At 46.2% G+C, this 25716-nt stretch overlaps 2 protein-coding genes across 2 annotated transcripts in view; both read left to right on the top strand.

The window, feature by feature from the left end:
• Positions 1-2652: 2652 nt before the first annotated feature.
• Positions 2653-17077, top strand: LOC102453055 (hepatitis A virus cellular receptor 1 homolog). The gene is made up of 6 exons (XM_025179059.2): positions 2653-4826; positions 9274-9618; positions 12610-12689; positions 13462-13582; positions 13994-14033; positions 14692-17077. The coding sequence occupies exons 1-6, from the start codon at positions 4778-4780 to the stop codon at positions 14699-14701; spliced, it is 645 nt and encodes a 214-aa protein (XP_025034844.2). The 5' UTR covers positions 2653-4777; the 3' UTR covers positions 14702-17077.
• A 110-nt stretch (positions 17078-17187) lies between these two features.
• LOC102459053 (uncharacterized) overlaps positions 17188-25716 on the top strand; it is a 53461-nt gene continuing 44932 nt past the window's right edge. Inside the window, exons 1-5 of the mRNA XM_075900733.1 lie at positions 17188-18942; positions 19550-19713; positions 20152-20253; positions 22377-22721; positions 24382-24432. Coding sequence (XP_075756848.1) covers positions 19641-19713; positions 20152-20253; positions 22377-22721; positions 24382-24432 — 571 coding nt within the window. The 5' untranslated portion in view covers positions 17188-18942; positions 19550-19640. The remainder of the gene's footprint in view (positions 18943-19549; positions 19714-20151; positions 20254-22376; positions 22722-24381; positions 24433-25716) is intronic.

Raw genomic sequence — 25716 nt, 5'->3', positions numbered from 1 at the left:
GTAACCTGGGAAGTGAGTCAGGCCCTACTAGATTGACAATTGTTCAACTGGAAAAACAAACCCCACCCTTATGTGACTCTTTTTCAGTATTTTTTTTCCCACACATGCTAGATTCTGTGTGCACCAGAATATATTCATGACTATTTTGTTTTTTTAGAAACATCATAGACTTTCAGAGAGAGAGAGATCAGTGCAATATCCTTTCCTTTCTCAATGAAAAATCACGGAGTACTATTTCCCAGCTGAGACTAGAGAAGCATACATGTTACTCCCATCCACTCACTCACTTTAGTCTCCATTAACATGGAGGCAGGAAGATTCTGAAATCAAAACTTACATTTAAAAGCACAGAAAAAGACTTGACTTAGACTTCAAAACCCCCTGAGACTTGTCTCTAAATGCGTTGTGTTTAAAAATGTAATCCACTTCATCTTAGGTTTAATGATACATTCAAGTAAATTTAAGTGGCATTGTAATTTCAATGGAATTTGTGCGAGTTTTAGTGGATGCTAAAACTTCCAAGGTTGCTAGACTGTAAAATAAAGCCCCTCAACCACAATCCTCCTCCCAGGACAGTCAGTTGGAAATTTGATACGAAGTTCGCTAAGTGCATGATCACACATTTTACTCACAAAAATATACTGCTACCAGCGATGAAGCTTCCCTACAAAACTGTGCCCTAGTTACTGTCACGAGGCCCATACCTGCCCTACTGCCATTGCCAGTCACCATGGTGATCTTTATGTTCAGTGCTTTTAATCAGTTTGTAGCCAATAGCTTTAAAGGCTATTCAGCTGAAGAATCTATTAACCTGTGCTTTCTGTATAAAATGAATGCCTGGGTAAGCTCTTCATTTGGTTCTTAACCCTGATATAGAGGGGCCTGGAAGTGTTTGATCATAGCTAATAAAGTGACTAGATCCTGAACTTTGACAACTAAGGTATTGAAACAAATAACATGTGTCTAATCATACTTGCTCACTTGAGTGTCTGATAACATTTGAGTATGAGTCTGTTTATACTTGGTGGTTTCAAGGTAGCTGTAAGTAACAATTTAGTGCTATAGGTTGAACCTCTGTAGTCTAGCACCCTTGGGATCTGACTGGTTCCGAACAAGAGAATTTTCTGGACCATGGGAGGTCAATATTGTCTAACAGCATTATCAACACTTCCACTGCTTACTGGGCTGTTAGAGGACATTTAGGGGTAAATTAGAGCTAAATAAGAGCATAGAACACTGAGAGCTAGGACTGGTGGCTGTAAAACTTTGTGGGACCGCAGGAAATGTGGCCCATAAAAAGTGGACATCTGGCTAACTAAAATCATTCTGGACAATGGATGTTGCTGGACAAGAGAGTTCTGGAGTAGAGAGGTTCAACCTGACTCCTTACCTAAGGAAATATTAAGGTGGGTGGTTCAGAAATATGTTTTGTTAATTTAAAACCAAGATCAAAGTTTAATTAAATTTTAAGAAATCTGTGGCACTTAGAGTCATGTAACTGATTACTGAAGGATTTTTGGGATGAAAGGAGATATATTGTAATTTTTAATATCATACAATTAAAGCTTATCTGGTAACATTTTTATATGGCCACTGCTGACCTTTTGAGGCAAGATTAGATGGCAGCAGCGTCTCCACCTCAAGATTCCACCAGAAGAATGAAAAACGGAAACCTTGGCCTAGCTTTATGAAGTTTTATTCGAGTGTAGAAAGATTGAGGCCGACAGCTAGTAGTAATTTCAAAAGCACCTCCTAAGCAGGATGAATGTTTAAGTCCTGTTGAAAAAAATCTATCAAAATATGACCTGTATCCATATCTGGCTGTACAAAATGAAACAATGAGCTATAACTGAAAACTACTGCTATCTGAGGTCAAAATGGCTTTCAGCTTATGCTCTGCAATGTAACCTTTTTACTGATGTGCCTTCTAAAGTGGTAGTGGGAAATATTGCCAGTTTTTCTGCTGGAGCCCTATATTCTGAAAATATAACACTCCTAGGATCACATAATACACTTTCAGATCTTCATATGCTCATCAAACTGTATCAATAGGGTCAATAGATTTATGGGACCATTTGCATTAAGTCCTGCCCCTTGCCCATTCTTGATTTAACAAAAAAAACAAAAAACCACCACCACCCCTAGAGAAGTCGTGGGGTCAAACATTTAAAAATGCCTTCAGGAAGAACTGCACTCCTGTGCTCTGTTGAAAGGGAAGGTGGACTAACTATGGTTGTTGGTTGTGTGTGGTTCCGCAGACCAGCCACCTTACCTGTTGCTTGAGTGTTAATACAGTAAACTTCCAATAATCCGGCACCTTTGGGACCCAGGGGGTGCCGGATTATCAGATATGCCGGACTATCGGAAGGGGAGGCTATGAGGGGTCTAGGGTGGAAGGGTGCCACCCCAGACCCCTCATAGCCCCCCCTTCCGATAGTCCGGCTCTGCCCCAGGTGTCCCTGATTCCTGGAGTCAGCTGCTGGTCAGTGTCAGCAGCGGCTGATTGGGGACGCCTGGGGCAGAGCAGCTGGGGTGCTTCTGGGTTGGTCCAGTAGCGCCGCACCTCAGCGCTGTGGGACCAACAGGGAAGCCCCTCAGCTGCTCTTCCCCAGGTGTCCCCAAGTCAGACACTGCTGATACTGATCAGCGGCTGACTCCAAGAAGCCCGAGGAAGAGCTTCTCTGCCCCGGGCTTCCTGGAGTCAGCGCTGGTCAGTTTCAGCAGCGGCTGAATTAGGACGCTTGGGGTAGAGCAGCTGGGGGGTTTCCGGGTTGGTCACACAGTCAGCCGCTGGTCAGTTTCAGCAGTGGCTGAATCGGGGACATCTGGGGTGCTGCCTAGGGACACCATTTCTGCCCACCCTGGCTAATACTCAGTGATAGACCCATCCTTCATGAATTCATCTAGTTTTTTACTGAGCCCTGTTAAAGTCTTGGTCTTCACAACACCCTCTGGCAAGGAGTTCCACTGGCTGACCATCTAACACAGGTACATAGTAGCAAATGGCATCACACTCTTTTGTCAGTACTCCAGTTGTTTGAATCCAAAACTCAATTCGGGAATTGGTTTTTAAACAAATTCTGACTAATGTTTTGTCACAAGAAAGCTCGAGCAAGCACTCTTTACCTTATTGGACAAATTGGAGGGACACTCACTGACTTCAATTCCAAAAGGATTATGTATCCTGTTGTTTGATTCAGCTTCCGGAAAGAAGTCTTTGAACTGTTGCTTAAGAGCAATGAGATGTGCTTCGTCAGGTTTTTTGTGGTTTGTTTTTTTTGGTCAAGGAGCCACTTCATTTTCAGACAGAACATCTTCCGATTTGTTAGTTGGAACCTTAGAAGACTACTTGAATGGAACTCATCCACAGACCGCAATTTGAGAACGTCTGACCCAGACGTGAGCTGGGCAAATCGAGGATCTATTCTTCCTCCCTTCATTGGCCTGGCTAGGGTCAGGAGGCAAGGCTGTAATAGCCGCATATATGAGCATTTTCTGTGCTTGGACAGAACCACATCTTGGGCAAAAGCACCATGGCTTTTGGTGTGTGTCTGCTCTCACCTTCTCCCTGATGAGATTGGGGGAGAAACACACACCTCAATAGACCTGCCTGACATGGAAATATGTGACAGGCTTATTGGGACCATTTCAATCGCTGTTGTATGTTTGTGGGTCCTCCAGTATCAGACTCTCCATTGAGAGTAGTGCTGGGCCAGAGTGTAAGGTAACCCCGTAAATACTAGTTTGATAACAAATGTGGCATCGCAATAATCATGGTATAGACTACTAGGACTGGAAGGGACCTCGAGATGTTGAGTCCAGTCCCCTGCCCTCATGGCAGGACCCAGTACTGTCTAGACCATCCCTGATAGACATTTATCTAACCTACTCTTAAATGTCTCCAGAGATGGAGATTCCACAACCTCCCTAAGCAATTTATTCCAGTGTTTGACCATCCTGACAGTTAGGAACTTTTTCCTAATGTCCAACCTAAACCTCCCTTGCTGCAGTTTAAGCCCATTGCTTCTTGTTCTATCCTTAAAGGCCAAGATGAACAAGTTTTCTCCCTCTTCCTTATGACACCCTCAATCTTCTCTTTTCTAAACTAAGCAAACCCAATTCTTTCAGCGTTCCTTCAAAGGTCCTCTAGACCTTTAATCATTCTTGTTGCTCTTCTCTGGACCCTCTCCAATTTCTCCACATCTTTCTTGAAATGCAGTGCCCGGAACTGGGCACAGTACTCCAAATGAGGCCTAACCAGCGCAGAGTAGAGTGGAAGAATGACTTCTCGTGTCTTGCTCACAACACACCTGTTAATGCATAATGTACTTGACCAGTCTTAAGGGAAGCTGCATTTGCTTTCTGCAGTTACAGATGCAAAGTTGGAAGTTTCCCATCAAGGTATGTATAGGCTTGAGTAACTCTTGGGTGATTGAATTGTCCCCTGATGCTTTGAGACCTGGCTTACAATCTCCTGAGGTCACGGAGGGAAAAACTAGGGCTTCTGAAATGCTTCTGAACAGTGTGCTCCTGTAGCCAACCCATTTCAGCTGCAGCCATTGCTCATGTGGACAAGGAGAAAGGAGCCAAGCACTTACCACAGGAAATGCCCTCCCTGATGAGGGCTATGAGCAATATTCAGAATGGTTACCGTAACTGTCATTTGTGACATTAGGGAAGTGAAAAATCAGACGTTTGTCAAAAATGAACTTTTTTTTCCCCAAACCCTTGAAAAGTTTGAGGAAGATCATTCTCTGTCTTCTCCTCAGTTACCACCATGCCGCCTTGCATCATCCTGAAGTCGATCCTAACCGTCCTATTTACAGGTAACTAAGATGACTGAGAGTAACTGGTAGGGGATGGGGCTTTGATAGGTAACTAGTGACTAATATAGATACTGAGTTTTCCTATAGAGAACTGAATACGGAATGAACTTGATGTGTCCCAGTTAAGGTTGCTTATGTGTTGTAGTTTGCTGCTGACTCTGCAATTTCTGCCATGTAAATAACATGCCTTGAGCTGCTCAATAGCCTTCTGTGGTGCTCCTCTAGCTTTTTTTTTTTTTTTTTTTTTTTTTAAATAAAACAAACAATGTCTGGGCATTAGGCTTGTAAAAATAATCACCCAAATGTGAACCATGAGCTGCTGGGTTTGAAAGTCCTCTTGACAAAGTGCAGCTGGCCTGAACATTTTTCTTTACATACCGTATAGGCTGAGTTCTGAGATCTGTATAACCAGGCCATTTAGACATGGACTTAAAGTCCTAATTTCACTTTTGGAAAGGTTTCATCAATGTCTTGTTTGACTTGTGGATTATTCCCATTGGAAATAATTTAATGTTTGAGTGCTTTTTAAAAATGCACAGTGAGCATGTTAGAAATGTTAAGGCAGGGAGCCAAAATAATGACTGTTTGCTGCGTTTGTCATGTTCTGCAGTTTTACGCAATGAACAATGAGTCTTACAGAGATGTTGCTGTAGATGTGTCAGTCCCAGAATATTAGGGAGACAAGGTGGGTGAGCTAATACCTTAATTAGACTAGCTTCTCTTGGTCAGAGACAAGCTTTTGAGCTACACCGAACTCTTTCTTGGGTCTGGGGAAGATACTAACAGTTTAGCATAAGTAACCTGTTAACACCCCTGTCGTGAGTGGACAAAAATGTTTTTCGGCTCAGTCTATACTAGTGAACTTAGAGACAGTTGTAGCGATGCAGTTTTGCCACTGAGGGCATGTCTACACTAGGAAATTATTTTGAAATAACTAAATTCAAAATAACTCCCAAAATAACAAAATCAAAATAACATGTCCCCACTGTGGGGGACCGTTGACATTCGTCCAAGGCAGCACGTCCACAATAACGGCACTTGTTTCAACTTAGAGCCCCAGGAAGCACTGGGGAGTAATTACTTCGAATTATTCTGAGGAGTATTTATTTCAAAACAGCGACACCGGAATGTCCACACTCCTGTTACTCCAAAATAACTTTTTTGAAATGATCATTATTCTCTGAGGAAAGCAGGAGTACAGATTTCGAAATAACCAGCCCATTATTTCGAAAGAACGGGCTTGGTACTATGGATGCTTTGCTTATTATTTTAAAATAAGGGGTGTTATTTCGAAATAACTTCCTAGTGTAGATGTGTGTGTTTCTCAACCACAGAATTTGGCCCAATAAAAGACATTACCTCAGCCTCTTCTGATAGGGAAAGAGTGATGACATCCATTGTGAAGACAATGGACCACACGTAATGTCCTCAGTGCAGGAGATCTGCAATACAAAAAACGGCAGGATATAGAATCATAGGACTGGAAGGGACCTCAAGAGGTCATCGAGTCCAGCCCCCCGCCCTCAAGGCAGGACCAAGCTCCGTCTACACCATCCCTGACAGATGTCTATCTAACCTGTTCTTAAATATCTCCAGAGAGGGAGATATGGTTCATATGTAGAAAATTGAGATTTTGTTTCAAAACATTTCTTTTTGCTAAATAAGACATGGGATTCAAAAATGTTTAAGTACTGCGACTGTGTGTTGTCAGAGCTGGGTTTTTCATAGGTTACTATGGCAAGGTTGTCGTGGGAAATAGATTTATTACTGAAAAGGTCTTTTTTTGGAAAAGAGGTTCTTTACCTAACACCTCAATCTTGCCCTTTAAAATCAAGGTTAAAGGTGTTAGACTGTGTGATCACTGCAGGAAGGTCAGGATTAGCTTCACTACCCCCTGCTTAGTATTGATCGCCTTTCTCATGCAAATCTAATTTGTATGGGACCTGTTTGGAAAAATTGCATGAAAGTATTAAGACCCGCTTCAGAACATTCCACTTCTAGCATTAGTAGTTAGCTGAGTGAGGAATTAAAGCTAGTGATGGCCCATTATTTCCTTTGATGGGAAACTTCCTTTGAAATGTGAGGGGTTAGGATGAGGATTCGGAGCTCCCCTTTTGTGTGTCCAATTAAGGCCTGGCTTTGATTGGCAACTGGATCACCTCACCAGGCATGACTTGGCTAAACACTCTGAACACACAAGATTCAATGCATCGGAGGTGGAGTAAATATACAATATCCTGGAATGGGTACAGAGAGAAACTGTCCAGCTGTCACACAAATACTGCTATTTTCTTCAGCTGTTGTGTGCTGGTTGTATCTATGAGTATATTAGATTTAAAGGGAAACCAAAGGGATTGGTGCTACTGAATTAGGGAACTAGACACATCTTCTCATACACAGAATATGTGAATTAAATATAGTAGTAAAGATGTAGGGTAGAAAATTATTTGAAAATGTTTTGAAATCCCTGATTATGTGAATGGGGAAGTTGTATACTCTGGAAGGGGAGCATGTTCTAGTCATGGTAATTCTAAAAGGAAATGCAGCCTGATGCCAGGTATTGAAAGAGGAAGACGGGGTTATAAGGAGCATGGGGGATTTCCATGGCACACTTAAAGTGAGCTCTGTATTGTATCCATTGTTCTGTTGTCTCATGGTGGATACACACATTCTCAGTCAAGAAAACAAGAGACAGCTAGCTCACGGAAAGGCCTGCTACATTTTCAAAAGGTTTATGCAAGTTAACTGGCCACTTGCAAACACTATGTCAGGACTACATGCAAGGTAATCTGCCCAGCGTTTTTCAAGGAAGATGGAACTGGATGGGTGAAGATGGTCCCTGTAGGTGGCGCATAAGAACAGACACACTCAGTCAAACCAATGATCCATCTAGCTCAGTATCTTGTCTTCCAGAAGTGGCCGACTCTAGCTACTCCAGAAGGAATGAACTGAACAGGTAATGATCAAATATTCCATCCCTCATGCCCATTTCCGGCCTCTGACAGGGGCTAGGGACTCCAAGACCATGGGTGTGCACCATGACTATCTTGGCTAGCAGCCATTGATGGATCTAATCTCCATGAACAATGTATCTCATTCTTTGTGAGCCCAGTTATAGTTGTGGCCTACACAACATCCCTACACAACAATGAGTTCCACTGTTTGATTGTGAAGTACTTCTTTTTAAACTTGCTGCCTATTTATTTCTTGATGACCCTTGTTCTTGTATTATGTGAAGGAATAAACAACACTTCCTTGTGCACTTTCTGCACACCATTCCTGTTGCACAGATCTCTCATATCCCTTCTTAGTCCTCTTTTTTCCAAGATAGTCCCAATCTTTTTAGTCTCTTTGTATGGAAGTTGGTCGTCTCCTTAATCAATTTACTGTCCTTCTTTGTATCTTTTCCAATGCTAATGTACCTTTCGGAGATGATGCGACCAAAACTGTATGCAGCGTTCAAGGTGTGGAAGTAGCATGGATTTATAATATATTTTCGGTCTTCTTATCTTTTCCTTTTCTAATGGTACCTTATATTGTCTTTTTGATTGTTGCTGCCTATTAAGCGGATGTTTTCAGAGAACTGTCCACAACAACGCCAAAATCTCTTTCTTGAATGGTAACAGCTAATTTAGATCCCAGTATTTTCCATGTGTTGTTGGTATTCTGTTTTCCGTGTGCATTACTTTGTATTTATTAGCATTAAATTTTATTGGCCAATTTGCTGCCCAGTAACTTAGTTCTGTGAGAGCCCTTTGTAGCTCTTTGCAGTCTGCTTTGAACTGAAGTATCTTGAGCAATTTTCTATCTTCTGCAAATCTCACAATTTTACTGTTTTACCCCCCTTTTCCAGATCACTTATGAGTATTCTGAACAGCCCTGGTCTCAGTACAAATCCCTGTGGGCCTCTTTCCATTCTAAAAGTTGACCACTTTTTCCTAGTCTTTGTTTCTTTTCTCTTTTTAACTAATTGCTGATCCATAAGAGAGCCTGCCCCTTGCCCCATGACTGCCTACTTTACTTAAGAGCCTTTGGTGAGAGACCTTTGTCAGAGGCTTTCTGAAGGTCTTAAGTACCTGTATATCGACTGGATTACCCTTGTCTACATAGAATCATTGAACTGGAAGGGACCTCAAGAGGCCGTCTGGTCCAGTCCCCTAGGATCAGGACGTAGAAGCTGGGTAGCCGCTAAGCACAGAAGTGTTTCTTGTGCTTGGAGCGAACCACATCATGGGCAAAAGCACCATAGCTGCACTGTATGTCCTACTGTTATCCTTGCCTAGTGGGGGTAGAAGGGACATACCTATCAATGGACCCATTGGCATCAGAGACAGGAGGCCAGCTTACAGGCATGGTGCGGGCGGTGACTGAGATGCCAGGCAAGTCCCATCAGCCTGTGCCTTGTGTCCTTTCCCCGTTTCCATTCCTGTTGTGCCTTTGTCTGCAGGTCTCATGGCATCGGGCTCCCTGGTGAGAGGACTGGTGGGTCAGAACATCACGTTGCCCTGCCGATACCGAGTTGATCGTGAAAGTGACATCACAAGCATGTGCTGGGGCCGGGGCAGCTGCCCTTCTCGTGGGTGTGTTCAGCCCATCCTCTGGACAGATGGATGGAAGGTAACAGAGCGTCAATCCAGTCGCTACCAGTTAGAGGAGGACCTCACGCGGGGGGACGTGTCCCTGACCATAGTGAATGCGGCGGAAGCAGACGAAGGGCTGTATTGCTGCCGTGTGGAGATCCCCGGTTGGTTCAATGATGAGAAGAGCCACCTGGAAGTTGTGATTGAGAGAGGTGAGCAGAGTCTGTCTCTCTTTGCGTCTTCGGAGGGTAAAACTCCTGCCAGCCCACCGCCTACTGAGCTTGTGACAAACAATTTCATCACGCCCCGCAATGCCAGCCCTGATGGGTTTGAAGCTCTACCCTCCCCACTGCCCAAAGGAAGCAGCCTCTGCCATCCGTGTAACCCGCGCAGAGCCAGGCACGGGAATGGTGATTTTGGCCCTTTGAGCCAGGGCACATGGCTCATGAGTAAGGCCAGGTTTTAGTCACTGGTGTTTCTAGTAAAAGTCATGGACAGGTCACGAGCAGTATACAAAAAGTCATAACCATGACATGTCCTATCCACCAAGTAAATCTTGGGGTGGGGAAGGTCACCCAACGGATGCTGCAGAAGCAGTGGGGAGAATCCTGGGGGGCTTGGTCATGTGATCAGGCTCTTGAATTGGCTCTGCACATCCCTGGAAGCAGCAACGTCCCTGTGCCTCAGCTCTGAGGTGGATCTGAGTGAGGCAGCTCTGTGCGCCTCCTCCCCCGAGTGCTGGCTCTGCAGCTCCCATTAGCCAGGAGCCACAGCCAATGGGAGCTGCAGCTGCGGTGCTAGGAGTCGACGGAGGGGGATGGCGCTACCCTGGGGAACCACCTGAGGAAAGCTCTGCCCAGAGCACTCACCCCTTCCCACACCCAAGCTGCTTCTGTTCGGGTGTGGGGGTGATGGCCCAGTCCCTGCAGATGGCCTGGAGGTCCCGGCAGGTCAGGGAATCTGGGACAAACTCACAGTCTTACCCAAGAGCATTCTCAGCAGTTCCGCCTGCAGACCCAAAGGGGTGGGCAATGGAGCATGTTTCTTTCGCAGCTCATGAACAGCATTGTACCCACTGCTCAGGGCCGTTGTTAGCAACCCGCTGGCTTCCCAGGTCTCCGCCATTATTTTGCTTATTGCCGAGAGTGGCTATGTTGTAGCCCGTTGCAGAAACTTAGCGTAACTAAGGCAGGCCGGGAGGGGGTATGCAGCCATCACCTGGCGTAAACGGAGACCGGGACCCTCTGCTCTGCTGGGGTAAGCGTCTGTGGAAACACAGGAAGTCTGACTATCTTTAACGTTGTGCACTGGGGCCCATAAGATGGCAGGCTCTGCAGGAATATATCAGTGGGCCTCGCAGATTAAAAAGGGCTCGTTGAATGGGTTTCCCATGACTGGCACGTTGCTGAGGTAATTGTAGCAGCTACTAGCTGTTGGAGCGGTAGCCTCTCCCCTTCTGGGTCTATGGGCAGCCAATCCGCCTCATGATGCCTTCACCGGTCACCAGACATGGGGTATCACCAGGGCGACCGGCGTCATGAGCATGGGTCTCTGGTCAGGGCTACACAGCGAGCAGTGTCATGGCAACCGAGCCCCTAGTCGGAGCAGGGCAGTAAAAGGGCCTACAGGCTCGGGCTGAGCTCAGTCAGACCTCCTAGTGCCAGTGGAGGGGGCTGACAAGTGCAGTCTTCTGGCCTAAGAGAAGGGGAGATGGCCACCCACGGACTGGGGGCAGAGTGGTCTGTTGGTGGGGATCCTAGCTGCAACGCACTGACTCGGTCCCCGTCAGGGCTACCACCACACAGCTACTCGCTAACCCTGGATCCAGACTCCCTTTCTGGGGTTGCCTGTTGGTCCATAGGGGCCTCCAGGTTGTTGAGGGTCTCTGTCACTGTTCCCAGCTCTTCCAGGGTTGGGTCTGTTGCAGGTCTGGGCCAGTCCTCTGCTCTCTTCCACCCTACTGCAACCTCCCAGGATGGCAGCTCAGAGGAGACGTCTGGACCATTTAACAGCTGGGCCTGAACTGAGCCTTCTGCTCTGCCCTCTGCACTTCCAGTCCTGCCTCTTGGTTTCCGGGAGGTGGGGTGAGAGCGGTGTAGCTCTGCCCACCACGGTGTAGAGACATGCCCCTTCCCCCTGCCTCCTGGGTCTGTTGGCAGCCACGCAGCCTCACTACACTAATATAAAAGGGGTAGCCAGGTCTGAGGGGTGGAGATTGGACCATCTGGACAGCTCTTGGAATCCGCAGGGAAGGCAGAGAGCTGGTCCCTTAAACCTTGTAATTTACCACTTGAGACCCCTCCAGATCACCTATTAACTATTGTTTGGGGGAGGCGCTATAACCATTTGTATTTCTATGTGCTTGAGACAAAACAAAGCGTGGAGTCTGAGCAAGGGCATTCTGGTGAGAGAGCTGAGACTAATCAAGTGGAGGCTTTAAGTAAAAGCACTTGATTTTCACTTGTTTCATATAGCAGATGGAGATACTGCCTCCCCCCATTGGTTTATTTCCTGATACCGCCTCACAGAATGTAAGAACTTTGGGGTTACAGAACCCCAGGTCACACCACTAAGGCTGATCCAGTTGCCATTAAAGCAATTGGGTTCTGGATCAGATCCTAATTCATGAAAATGTAAAGGATACTGCCTGGTACCACAAGACATCCCAACGTTCTCCAGAACTTCCTTTTTCCTTCCTTTTTCTGGCCTTCACACTCCTTCCTTTCAAGGCCTCCCTTTTAGCTGGGACCTCTCTTCAGAATACACAATTTATTTCACTAAACATCAGCTAAGTTTGTAGCCCCTTATATTTAAATGTTGTGAGATGCCTTTAGCCAGGGAGCAAGATGCGATAGCTCTGACATCTGCAAGTGTTTGCGCACCGAGTCCTGCCTAAATGTAACATTGATATGCTCTGGTCTGTGTGAAGTCCTCCTTGCATAAATTATGCACCCTCACTTGCCCTGGACAATAATGCACTACTAAGGAGCTGGTCTGAAACATTTTGAAAGCATTAGGCAGATTTCCCGGGACTTAGATGGGTGTTTGATAAGGCTCAAATCATCTAAATTGTACCATCCGTGTTTATCATCTGAAGACGTTCATTTGCTGTAGATGTGAAGGGAAATAGAGGGGTATACTAGTTGTGAACAAGGGAAGGACTGCCGTCTGTATTAAGTGATGTTTATTTTCTGTTTGTGCAGTTGTTCCTAAGACCACCATTCCGTCCTCTTCCGTCACACTAACATGGCTATCCATTTCCAGTTCAGAAGCGCCTCAGGCTGTAAGTATCTGTGCTGTCAATTAACAGATCAGTATTAATTAGTACTTATATCTCCACTACACGACACTATCTGTAGTGCTCTATTTTGATTGGCACAGAGAAATGTTCATACTTAGACTTGTATTGTACCGACTTCTATTGGGGAAAGAGACAGGTGTTCGAGCTATTCAAAACACCTCTCCTTGAGGGCCTGTCTGTTAGCCCAATGAGCAATATTACCTCACCGACCTTGTCTCACTAATATCCTCAGACCAACACTGCTAGAACACCACAAGCCACATATTTAATCTGTCTCTTTGCTGCCAGAGAAATAGTCCTGATGGTTTAATTATCAAGACGAGCCAATTCCAATAACATCTAAGGGACCCGTCCCACACTTCTCATCCCACCCTTACTCAGGAAAAATCTCACATTTCAAGGCTAACATGAAAATAAATATTTAGCTTTGACTCCTGGCTTGTGGAACTGGACACGGCAGCTCAATGGAAATAGAGCATTGTCTCCTGTTGGGCACGTTCCCCTCTAGGTCACGTTGTAATCATGTGTTTTATATATGATATGATATGATATGATATATTATATAACACATGAATACAACATGAGTTGTTAGATACTGATACAGTTGCACTCTGTCTCAGGAGTGTCCTGTTTTTTGAAAGTTCAAATATGGTAACCCTAAGTCCTCACTGTCATTTCTCCTGCACTTTCCCAAGAGGCTTAAATGGCCTTTGAATCATGTACGTGCCACTAACTCCTCCTGTTTATGTTTCAGTGGAATGTGTCTACATCAGTCCAGCCAGTGGCGCGTGAATCCAGGGGGCCAGGGATGTACCGAAACAGCATCGTTCTGTCCTTGCTAGGCCTCCTCGTTTTGGCCTTGTGTATCTTCACATGTAAGTAGAACAGAGAGAGGGGACAGCCCCAGGTGTTAATAGTCTTAGTTCTTTACCTGGACCAACAGCAGCTTATTGGGGGATACACTCGTCAACTCCTCCCTATGCTGCCTGGAAATGGCCCTTCCCCAGGCCTTGCTGCCTACTTGTTGGCCTCTGCTGTCATGGCTCTTCCCAGTCATCGGGGAGCTGCTGCTGCCTTCTGCAGCTCTGTGAAGTATTCCCTAGGAAGTTCCCTGTAAGGGTGTATGGGGACATCACTCTTGGGTGAATTTGTCCCCTTATGTGGTGAGGATCTGGGTTTAAATCTCCCGCAGTGAATTTCTCTCTCTTGATTCTTCTCCTGTCCTGCAGATTTTTAAAAACTTTTAGTCTAACAACCCCTTTCCCTCTATTTTGCACCATCCTAAGGTTATTTCTGCAAGACGCAAAAGCTGGAGAACGTGGCCACGTAAGTGCTATTCAATTTCTCTTCTGTCACTGTAACAAGAGTCCCATGTTGCTATAATGTTGATAAGGCGCAGTTGTTGAAGAGAGTCCCACGCACACGCTGGTTTCCCACAGGTGCATTCTTTTAATGGGAGTGGCTTTTTCATACCTGGCCAGATAAGCTTTCTTGTCTTGTTCTAGGCTATTTCATTCAACGAGGCATGTTCATTGCTTTCATTGTTAAGCAGGGAACACAAACTCAGCATAACTGTGTTGGCTTGCATTGTATTAAGAAGCAGATTTTGGGGCTCAGAGTTCCTTATAAATACTCAAGTGTTAATTGAGAGTCTTGGCTCCTAAGTTCTGCGGTGATTCCCGTTTTCCTAGTGAGCTGGTTGACACCGCTAGCCAGCCAGTGGTTTCTCTCAAGATGCTGATATTTAATGCTTGGGGTTTATTACTCTTGCTTTGGCCTAAGCTCATTTTCCAGCACAAAACATGACGGGATTTGAAGCTGGGGTCAATGCAGAGGAAAATAAGAACAGGCTGAATTAGATCCTGCACGTGACTGTTCTGGGAATGTCTGTCAGTTTTTGCTCCTCATTTTCTTTTGTGAGTATCATTTAGGGGTGTAAACGACCTTCTAGATTATAACCTCTGTTTTGTGAATCTTCCTACAGTGTGTCCTGAGCCGAGAGCCGGTTTGGCCAGTGGTGTGCATAGCGTGAGGTGGTGGTCAAGGCGGATGTGGTTTTCCTCGCTTTATGCAGAAATAACACAGGATTGGTTATCCGGATGGCTGCAGAGAATTATTGTCTCACTTACAATTCTTCTCAGCTTGAGCATGCCCTGGGATGTGAGGAATCAGAACTTCCTATTTCTAGACACTAACCAGGCCGTGAGTCCCAGTGTGACTGGATAGAGGGGTCCATCTGTCACGAGGAGCAAGAGAGACGAGGGAGTCTCCACTTCACCTGAGCAGGCAGCCTTCAGACTCCAACAGAAGGAAGAGATTGTCTGCGGAGCGGGGCCATTGCATTCAGGTGTTCATTCAGTGAATGAATGTCCTGTCTTGTATTGTCACAGCAGGCTCTTCTGCAATGTTCTTGATGTAACTGTCGCATGGTCCCAGGAGGATTAAGCCGTATATTGGAGTACCACAAGGGTGGTGTGCACAAGTTACCAGGGACACTAGGGAGCTCCAGCAGAGGTCATGAGGCCTATGACAGCTGCATCTAACATCCCAAGATGGGGGTGCTTGCCAGGCCAAACCCAGAGACAGTGCCTTGACCCTGCTCCAACTCTGTGGGCATGGGCACATGCAGGGTCTACGGCTGGGGCCAAAGTGGCAGACGGAAGAGTGTCCAGAGAGCGGGTGTGAGGCTCAAGCACCTGTCTGGTTGAGAAACTGTATTACCCACTAAAGATGAAAACTGCACCTACTATGCTGCTCCTGAAATGTTTGTTCCACTGAGCACGGTGAATTGTTGTATGTTCATGTGCTTAGTTTTATCCGGCAGCAAAGTTGAGGGATGCTCAGTGTGATGGCAAGACACGAGAAGCCATTCTTCTGCTCTACTCAGCGCTGATTAGGCCTCAGTTGGAGTGTAGTGTCCAGTTCTGGGCACCACATTTCAGGAAAGATGTGGAGAAACTGGAAAAGGTCTAGAGAAGAGCAACAAAAGTGATGAAAGGTCTAGAGAACATGAGCTAGGAGGCAAGGCTGAAAGAATTGGGTTTGTTTAGCTTAGAAAAGAGAAGACTGCGAGGGGTTATGATAGTGGTTTTCAAGTACCTAAAAGGATGTTACAAGCAGAGGGAGAAAAATTATTCTCCTTGGCCTCTAAGGATAGGACAAGAAGCAAGGGGCATAAATTGCAGCAAGGAAGGTTCAGGATGCATATTAGGAAAAGCTTTCCATCAGGATGGGTAAACCCTGGAATAAATTGCCTGGGGAGGTTGTGGAATCTCCATCTCCGGAGATATTTAAGAGCAGGTTGGACAGACCCCTGCCAGGGATGGTCTAAATGAGGCATGGAACTGCCGTGAGCGCAGGGGACTGGACTCAATGACTTCATGAGGTCCCGTCTGGTTCTAGTGTTCTGTGACTGACGGCCATCTAGTTACATGCATCACCTCTGGGCAAGCTACTGGGGGTTCAAGGCTAAAATGTCACCCGTGTATCCCAGCCTCTTCTCTCTTAGGGTACATCTACACTGCAGTGCTGTTACAGAAGACCCAGAGATACCCTGAAATAGCTACTCCGCGTCTTTGGAACTCATCCATTATTGCCATAAATTGCAGACATGCTATTTCCACATCCCTGTAAACCTCGTTCCACAAGGGTTAAGGAATGTCTGGAAATAGCGCTTTATTTTGAAATTTGGAGCAGCGTAGACGTGCCAAATTTCAAAATATCCTATTTCAAAAAAGAATTCAAATTGGATGCGCACGTTGTGTAGCAATAGACTTTGCCAGTCTCTGGGCAATGTGGGAGGGGCTTGGCTCTGGGCCCCCAGAATGGGCGGGGCCTTGGATCGGAAGGGGAGGGGTCTCCTGCAAGAAGGAGTGTGGTGAGGGCGGGCAGCCCTCAGTGCTGCCTGTGCTGCACCCCCCCTCCCTCAGCCTGCTAGTCCTTAGCGCCCTCCAGCAGGGATTTAGTGCCCATGGTTGCCTGAGTAATGGCAGTGGTGAGTCGGAGCCCCGGGCTTTTTAAATTGCTTAGTCCTGGGGCAACTACTGCCTTGCCCACCTATCAGAACCCTTCCCATCTCTCAATTCACTCCCTGATCACAGAGCACAGGGAGAGATTTATCACCAGCGGCAAGTTGTTCCTCCTTTGGGGGAATGCGAGCGCGGGCCACTGAGCAGCTGAGAAGAGGAAGCGACAATGTTCACGTGTCTCCACAGGGGACTATGGGGAGTCCCTTTAGAAGCCAAAACACTCTGCACCGAATCTCTCCATACTGCCTCTGGGCTTCCCGCAGCCCTCCAGAGGGCAGCCTGCTTAAAGCTCATGACACCATCTGTACGTTTTGTTAGTCTATAAAGTGCTACCAGACCTTTTGTTGTGTTTTAAGTTTATTTTGTACTAGCAGAAGTAGCGTCGGCAAGGGGAAAATACAGTAAAAGGTATGATGAATGAAGTACGTAGCATATTTTATTGGAAATACTTTTTTCTTATATATTACTTTAAGAAATTAACATAGCTAGTGATGTGCTTACAAAACGTTGAACTCATTTCTTGATTACAAAAGGTGTGGTGAAAGAATTATGTAAATGACGTTAACCTATTTTATTGAAAATACTTGTTCTGTTATCATAGGGAAAGGATCTGGTAGTTGCAGTTTACGTGACATGCTTAACAGAAGAGTCCAGCAAATGCCTATGATCAGGCACTATTAAAATTGAATTAGTAGCCCAATTGGGGCTCTGGAGGAACCAATTTCGAGATATAACCAATCCAGTTATTTAAGTTAGGAAATCAGGAGTATCTGTGCAAATTTTGGTGTTTCTAGCTCTTATCGTTTCGGAGACCTTTCGGGACAGACAAAAAACAAACTTTCGGAAATATTTATAAGATTTTGCGTTAGGTTTGTTTTTACAGAATCCAGCCATGTAAGGAAAAGCAGGACAATGCAATAAACCCTGGTACTTACACAGCGCCTTTTTATCATAAAAGCCATAACTAATTAATCCCAACGCCAACAAAAAAACAAATTCACTTGTGCAAAAAGATTTTCGTGCTCTTCTGACTAAGGGCCCGATCTATTTCCTGTCAAGGTAAATGGGACTTGGATCAGGCCCTGGTACAGTAACGGCTGTTGAGCAAAACACACGTACTCTATTTACAATTAATTCCCAGAATGCCCCAGGATTCCCATTTCTTTTTCAGCCACTGGATTGTGCCTGTGCACCGGGACATCCCCCTATGAATTTTCTCTCAGATGTTTCAGGGCGTAACTTCAGAGTAGTATCCTCATGTCCTCTTCAATGCAAAGCCCTGAGAGCCATTTCCCAATGGAGACCAGAGAAGACTAGAGCATCAGTTGTTCCCCTCCAGACTTAGACCCACCTCAGAACAATTTATCCTCTGTCAACTGGCACAGAAGAGAAGCTGGAAGGCTCCAAAATCAACCTGTTTACATTTGCAAGAGATGAAAAGATTTGTCGGACTTTAAAACTGAGACCTGTCTCAAATTCAATCGCTGATTCTTGTGGGACTCTAACAATGTGTGAAATTTTAAAAAGAAATTCAGTCACTGTATCGTGAGCTTAACGGAGGACTTGGATCATTTCAATGCATCGTTGGTAACTGAAAATATTAAAGTGAATTCCAATGGAGGCAAAAAGCTTCTCGGGTTGACAGATTGCTGTGGAATTAAGTCTTTCACCTCCATCCTCCTCCCATTGGAGTCCATGAGAAATCTGTCCCCGACTTTAACAGGAGCAGAATCACAAACTTGGCTCACAAAAGTACCCTATCACCAGTAAAAACCTCCCCACTACAACTGTGCTCAGTGACCGTATGTATCTTTATGCTGTGGCCTGTTCCTAAAAATAAACAAAGTTTTTAATTATCATGTTGCCAGTTTCTGGTAGGAAACAGTATTAATGTCACTTAACCGGGGACTATATCAGCTTGTGCTTGAGTATAAATGACGGTTGAGGTTAAGCCCATTATTGAGTTGTTAACCCTCAGTACCGAGGTCTGGAAAGGTTTGTGGTCACAGCTAATAGGAGTGACTAGAGCCTGATCTCTGACATTTAAGCTGCAAAACCGTATGGTGCATGTCAAATCGTACTGGCTCATTTATCACACTGCCTGTATCAGATGGGTTTCACAGTTCCTCTGTACAGCATGGTTTCCAGTGAGCGGTGAAAAGCAGAGTTCTGCAGCGCTCTGGCATCTCAGTGGAGGAACTGTTAAGGTGCGTGGTTCAGAAATACGTTTTTGCTAATTTAGAACCGTGGAGGAAGTTCAATTTAGTTACAAGGAATTTATTGCACAGTCATGTAGCAGATAATCCCTAGAAGACTGGGTGGTTATAGGTGCTGTATGTAGGTATTTGTAATTAAGATCGTACAACAAAGCTTTTCTCTTGAACATTCGGTAAGAGCAACTTGCTATGCAACTTACTCCACCTGCGAGGAGAGAGCTCAGAAGAAAGCAGCATCCTTCCTGAGGAGAGTAAGAAAAGTAAATCTGTTAAAAAGTGTTTTCGGGGAGCCCTGCATTTCCTGTTGAAAGAGAAAGTGGGCAAGCAGCAGTCCTGAAACGTCGGCTAACAGGCTAGTCCTGTTTCCCATCGCGTGCGAGCTCTATTGAAAAAAGGCATTCTTCTTCGTAAAATGAAGTTTACCGCTGTTGAAAAAAATGCCATGTTCTTTTGATGTAATTTCGAAAGAATGGAGCAGCAGTGTAGACTCAGGTAAAGGGTTTTTTTTTTTTTTTTTAAAAAAAGAAGGCTACTTTTTTCAAGAAAACCCAGTAGTCCAGCCATAGTATGAGTCTTCCTTTTGTTTTCTTTTTTTAAGGTGGGCCCTATAGTTCCATCTGGATGGCGAAAAATCTGGATGATGAAAGTGTTTTTTTCAACATCAGCCAGCCAGTAAGAAATAGCCAGCAATGAATTATCCAAGCAATGCCAATGTTTCTCCCAGTAGATCCTCCACTGTGTCTCCTTTTGATCTCCCTCCATGTAAGCTGGTTTAGTTTTGCTCTGTCTGTGTAATGTGGCAAAGGGGAAATTTAGGGGGTAGGGGGAATACCAAGAAATTACAGGTCACCGCAGTTTGGGGGTGAGAAACAGGTGCCGCTGAGCCGATGCTGCACTGTGTTTAGCTGCCAGTGTGAATGAGGATATCGTGCTTAGTGCTCTGTCAGAAACTGTGGTCAAGCAGGAAGGAAGCAGGGTTCGTGAAACCCTTCTGAGCAGTTCCCTCTTGCAGTTCAACCAGCTGCACCCCGTTGTCAGAGCAAATTACTGATGTAGATAAGGCGAAAGGGAGCAAAAGTTTAACCACAGAAAAGGCCACTCTGGTCGGGGCATTGAGCAATATTCAGTGCGTGAAAAGTGACATCAGTTGGGAAGTGAAAATAGACGCTGGTGTCGGCAATGAATGTTTTTTCCCTCAAGCCCCTGAGACGCTTGAAGAAAGACGGTTCTCTGCCTTCTCTCCAGTTCCCCCCATGGCTCCTTGTCTCCTCTCGGAGTGGATCCTAATGGTCCTCGCTACAGGTAATTAACGTGGCAAAGAGAATAACTGGTAGTGGATGGGGCACCAGTAGTAACTAGTGTGGAAAAGGGACTGAATTCCCCTGGGGAGAACTTAACCAGATGGGTTCCAGACAAGAGAGGTTTCCAGACCATGGGAGGTCAGTATTGTCTAGCAGTGTTACCGACACTTTCACTGCATACTGGGCTCTTTAGTAGATATTTAACGGTAAATTAGAGCTAAGTAATAGCACAGAGCACTGAGAGCCAGGACTTGTGGCTAAACACGCTTTATAGGACCGTGGGAAACTTGGTCCTGCTCATGAAAAGTGGCCATCTGGCTCACTGAAATCATTCTGTGTGATGGGTGTTTCTGGTTAAGCGAGTTCTGGATGCGAGAGGTTCAACCTGTCTTGGGGAAAAAATGTTGGTTGGTTGTGGGAGCCAACATCACGACAGAGTGAAGATCTTCTGCTCTTTCATTCTGCAACTAAAAATCAGCCGTTACTGGCAGGGAAACAGCGATAGCAACTGTTGTGAAGAAAATGGGCACCCTAATGCGGAGTCCATGCAGATTGGCTTTAAATGGAAAAAAAAGTGCCAAGATATGGTCCATATTCTATAAAAGGACCCGTCTCTTTCAGTTTGTCAGCCTTTACCAGCAGGGAAACCGTGATAGCAACTGTTGTGAAGAAAATGGGCACCTTAAGTCCGAGATTGGCTTTAAAAAAAAAATAAAAAGTGCCAGGATATGGTCCATATTTGTTTTTCACAGCGTTGCTTTTTGCTAAATAAGAGGGGAGATTAATAAATGTTTGCTTAGTAGCTACTAATGCTGTATGTTGTGTCAGTGGAGTTTCTCATCGGTTATTCTGGCAAAGTCCAGCAACACCAGATTCATTACTCAGAAGGTCTGTCTTTTTTAGGCAAAAAGGTTGAGAGGAGCTAACACCTCAATTCTGCCCAACTCTATCAATATTAAAGGTGTTAAACTGCACATTCACTGGGCAAACCAGCAGTTCAGTAGCAGGAGGCGACGTTGCTGACTGTATTTTGAAATCGTGGTTTATGCGCACAGGGAAGCAGCATACTTGGATGTTAGTGGAGCGTGTTGTATTCATGGGAACTCTAAAGGGAAGTGCAGCCTCGTGCTAGATCTAGAAAGAGGAAGGCAGGGTTGTAAGCGCATGAGGGAATTGTGCAGCATGTGTAAAGTGAGCTCTGTCTTTCATCCACTGCTCTATTGACCTAGGGGCTGTGCATGCGCTAAATAGAGGGGCAAAGAGAGAACCTATTAAATACACTTTCAAAGGGTTTGTGTCACTTACCTGGCTACTTGCAGACACAGTCCGGTGCACGTGCAAGTTCCCCTGACGAGCGTGTCTCAAGGCAGGTGGAGCTGCAGATCCAGGGGAGGCTCGGCCCAGGGCAGAGGACCAGCCCACAGCGGCTCTTCTGCGAGCGCCAAGGTGCAAAGCGAGCCGGGGGTCCATGGTGCACACGCTTTGTGCTGGTGCTCTGCCACGGGAGGAACGAGGGGGCTGGAGAAGTGCGTGTGACGAGCTGTGTCGTCCCGCAGATGGCTCCAGTCACCGTGGTGGGGTGAGTGGAACCGTCCAGGGACACCGCAGGGGTTGTAGGCCTCAGTGTCTCTCCCACGAGCACGGGGCAGCGTGAGAGCCACTCTCGGGAGGGTTAGTCCCTAGTGGAGTCGCTTCACAAAGAAGTGGCACCAAGCTCAAGGCCGATGTGCGCGTTTGCCTGGTTCCCACAACTGAGCTCCCTTTGGGCAGGGCGCTGTGTGTATAACTGCCCGGAGAGTCGCCCGTTGGTTGGTTGGGTGGATCCAAGACCTGCTCCCCCTGCACCTGCTGGGCTGGGATCAGGAGGGAGGGGCTGGGCAGCAGCTGGGAGTGTTTCCTGTGCTTGGACTGGAACATCTTGTGGGTAAAAGCACCATGGCTGCACTGTGTCCTGCTGGCCGGGTGTGGCAGAGGGACACACCCTTCAGTGACCATGGTGGAGCTGGAGCCGGGTTTCCAGCTTACAGGCATGGTGCGGGCAGTGACTGAGATCCCGGCAAGTCCCATCAGCCTGTGCCTTGTGTCCTTTCCCCGTTTCCATTCCTGTTGTGCCTTTGTCTGCAGGTCTCACGGCATCGGGCTCCCCGGTGAGAGGACTGGTGGGTCAGAACGTCACGCTGCCCTGCCGATACCGAGTTGATCGTGAAAGTGACATCACAAGCATGTGCTGGGGCCGGGGCAGCTGCCCTTCTCGTGGGTGTGCTCAGCCCATCCTCTGGACAGATGGATGGAGGGTAACAGAGCGTCAGTCCAACCGATACCAGTTAGGGGAGAACCTCACACAGGGGTACGTGTCCCTGACCATAGTGAATGCGGCGGAAGCAGACGAAGGGCTGTATTGCTGCCGTGTGGAGATCTCCGGCTGGTTCAATGATGAGAAGAACCACCTGGAAGTTGTGATTGAGAGAGGTGAGCAGAGTCTGTCTCTTTGTGTCTTCGGAGGGTAAAACTCCTGCCAGCCCCCGGCCTTCAGAGCTTGTGACTGACACAGTCAATCACGCCCTGCAATGCCAGCCATGAGAGTGTGAAGCCCTCCCCTCCCCACTGCCCAAAGGAAGCAGCCTCTGCCATCCGTGTATCCACCGCGGAGCCAGGCACGGGGAGGGTGATTTTGTTCTTCTACCAGGCAGCCCTTAGCAGCTGTCTTAGTCCTAGTGCGTGTGGCATCCAGAAGAGCGGGCCCCACCCTCTGCTCTGCTCATTAGTGTAGCACAAAGTCGCGGGTGGATGCGTCATGTCCCTTGGCAGGTTGATCCAGCGCCCGGGCTATTGTGCCTGCTGGGACGAGACATGGCCACTATCTGCAGGGCTCCTGAGCCCCTGATGACGTGGTCCCTTCGGATGCCCTGGCCCTCTCCTTTGGTCACTGGGATTCCAATGAGAGAAATCCTCCTCGTGCGAGGAAACCCGCCTGGTCGAGATCCTGCCTGACGTTTGTTCCTGCCCCTAGAAACTTAGACTGCTTCTTTTCAGACTTGTGGGGCCTCATTCAGAGCAATCGTCAGAGCAGGGGCAACCCCACTGATCTGGGAGCTGTAGTGTTGCGCCAGGTGGGAATTTAGCCCTCTGTCTTGGCAGAGGAGCTAGGTGGGGGTAGGGCGAGGCACGCTCTTTGGCTCTACTCATATGGGTGAATTCCAGCCCATGGCGAGTGCTCATGAAAGTCTACCACACGGGTCCAGTTTGAGCCACTTGGCCTTAAGGAATGAGTAAGGGTATGTCTACACTGCCAGTTTATTTTGAACTAGAGGGTTCACAGTACAGGGAAGCTGCAAAATTAGTCCAAAGTAGGCTCCCCTGATGCAGGTGCACTGCCTCCATTTAGAGCCCCAGGAGGCACTGGGGAGGAATAAGGTAGAATGGCCGTAGGGAGGGGCTATTCCGACAAAGCAGCAGCGGACCATCCACACACATCCTCTTCTGAAAGAGCTTTTTTGGAAGCGGCATTATTCCTCATGGAATGAGGTACCAACGTTGGGGAAAGCCCTCCGTTATTTCGATTTTCTTTAGAAATAATGCAGTTGCTGTGTGGAGCTAGTATTGATTTTCCGGAATAACATCTGTCATTCCAGACAGACTGTGCAGTGTAGATGCACCCTAAGTGTTATACACGGCAGTTCCATCTCACTCTGCTCTGACAAACTTTAAAATGTTCAGCTCCAGTTGTGGCAATCAGCAAAATCAAACCCCCCAATCTTACCCCAACCCTGATGTATTTTTAATCTGGGAAAAGGCAGAATTCCAGATGCTGTGGGAAGTCCTTCACTATAGATTGTACAAGGAAGGTGCTTAGAGAGTATGGTGAGGGGAAGAGGCAGGATAAACCCCCAAGACAAACACATAGAGAGCACAGCTATGATTTTCATTCTCTCCTTTTGCTGCGCTGTCGTGCCCAGAGAATAAAAGTTAAAGCAATTTTCTTCTTCTTGCAATAGACCAGGTAGGTAGGGGTATGCAGTTTTATTGCAGGTGCTATGTTGTTCTTAAGACACGTTATTTCTTTCAGCATGTTAGACACATCTTGCTGACTTGTCACATGCATGGTTTTTGTTTTGTTTTTTCATACCAGCAAAGACTTCCACTGCACTTCCTCACACGTACCCATCTGAACATAGCTCAGGTAATGTTTAAGCCCGTATTGGTGTGTGTGAAGCCCTTTGTAATGGGATCGCAGAAAGGCAATAAAATAACAAATAGTAGCTGAACTTAAAAAACAATGAATAGTCCTGCAGCACCTTAGAAACTAACAAAACATGGAAATGGGAACATTGAGCTTTCATGGGCACAACTCACTTCTTCAGATGACCGGAGTTTAAGGGGTCCAAGTTCCAAATAAATAGCAGAGAAAAAGAAGGAATGGGGAAGGAAGGGAAAGGAGAAAAAAAAGTGGGAAAAGAATAGTCAGTTTGAGTTTCCATGCTACATGAAGCTGATAGGTGCTGTAGGACTATTAATTGTTTAAGTTTTTTTCTGTTAGACTAACACGGCCACCCTTCAGGAGCTAAACTGATATGCTGATAGGACTGCAAATCATAAAATAAGGTCCTGCAAATCACTCACAGATAACTGCCTACCAATTGCACAACGTTGTTTCTATGTTAAAGATCTATTTTTGCTGGCATTGCAAATATTATTCCCACTGACTTTGTTTTACAAAGTGTGATTTCCTGGGAGCAGGCAGTAAAAGCCCCAAGCAAATATGGGATGATCTGGAGGGGTCTTTCAAGCAACCTACAAAAATGGGTTTGTGGTTTAATATTTAGTCTTTAAATTTTGGGTTTGAGCCTTATGAGCTCAGCTTGAACTTGAAACCAAAACTGCCGCTTCATTTATCTGGAGTTTGTGAGCTCAGAGTTTCATTTCCTTCTCAGAAGAGGAGATGAACACTTTCTCCACATGGGATGTGTCTCTAGCTACTGAGTTGTATATTTATTATGGACACATCCACGGAGGAGCCACCGAAAGAGGCAGACAATTGTGTTACTTTGATGTTAAAAATCATAGAATCTATGATTCACTAGAACCATGGAACACTAGAACTGGAAGGGACCTTGAGAGACCATCAAGTCCAGTCCCCTGCCCTCACGGCAGGACCAAGCACCATCTAGATCATTCCTGAGAGCTGCCTTTCTAACCTTTTCTTAAGAGATGGAGATTCCACAACCTCCCTAGGCAATTTATTCCAGTGTTTAACCACCCTGATGGGTAGGAAGTTTTTCCTAATGTCCAACCTAAACTTCTCTTGCTGCAGTTTAAGCCCATTGCTTCTTGTTCTATCCTCAGAGGCCAAGATGAACAATTTCCCCCCTCCTCTTTGTAACACTCTTTTAGAAACTTGAAAGCTGCTCTCATGGCCCCTCTGTCTTCTCTTTTCCAAACTAAACAAGCCCAATTCTTTCAGACC

This window comes from Pelodiscus sinensis, chromosome 17 (assembly GCF_049634645.1).
Source record: "Pelodiscus sinensis isolate JC-2024 chromosome 17, ASM4963464v1, whole genome shotgun sequence".
In the NCBI taxonomy this organism is placed as follows: domain Eukaryota; kingdom Metazoa; phylum Chordata; order Testudines; family Trionychidae; genus Pelodiscus; species Pelodiscus sinensis.
The sequence above is the reverse complement of the archived record's forward strand: the minus strand, read 5'-3'. Positions and strand labels throughout refer to the sequence as shown.

Excerpts from the sequence above, each read along its gene's own strand:
- LOC102453055 (XM_025179059.2), top strand. The coding sequence starts at position 4,778 with ATGCCGCCTTGCATCATCCTGAAGTCGATCCTAACCGTCCTATTTACA. Across the intron at positions 12,690-13,461 it reads GTTCAGAAGCGCCTCAGGCT|TGGAATGTGTCTACATCAGT; the intron begins GTAAGTATCTGT and ends TTTATGTTTCAG. Across the intron at positions 13,583-13,993 it reads GGCCTTGTGTATCTTCACAT|GTTATTTCTGCAAGACGCAA; the intron begins GTAAGTAGAACA and ends CACCATCCTAAG.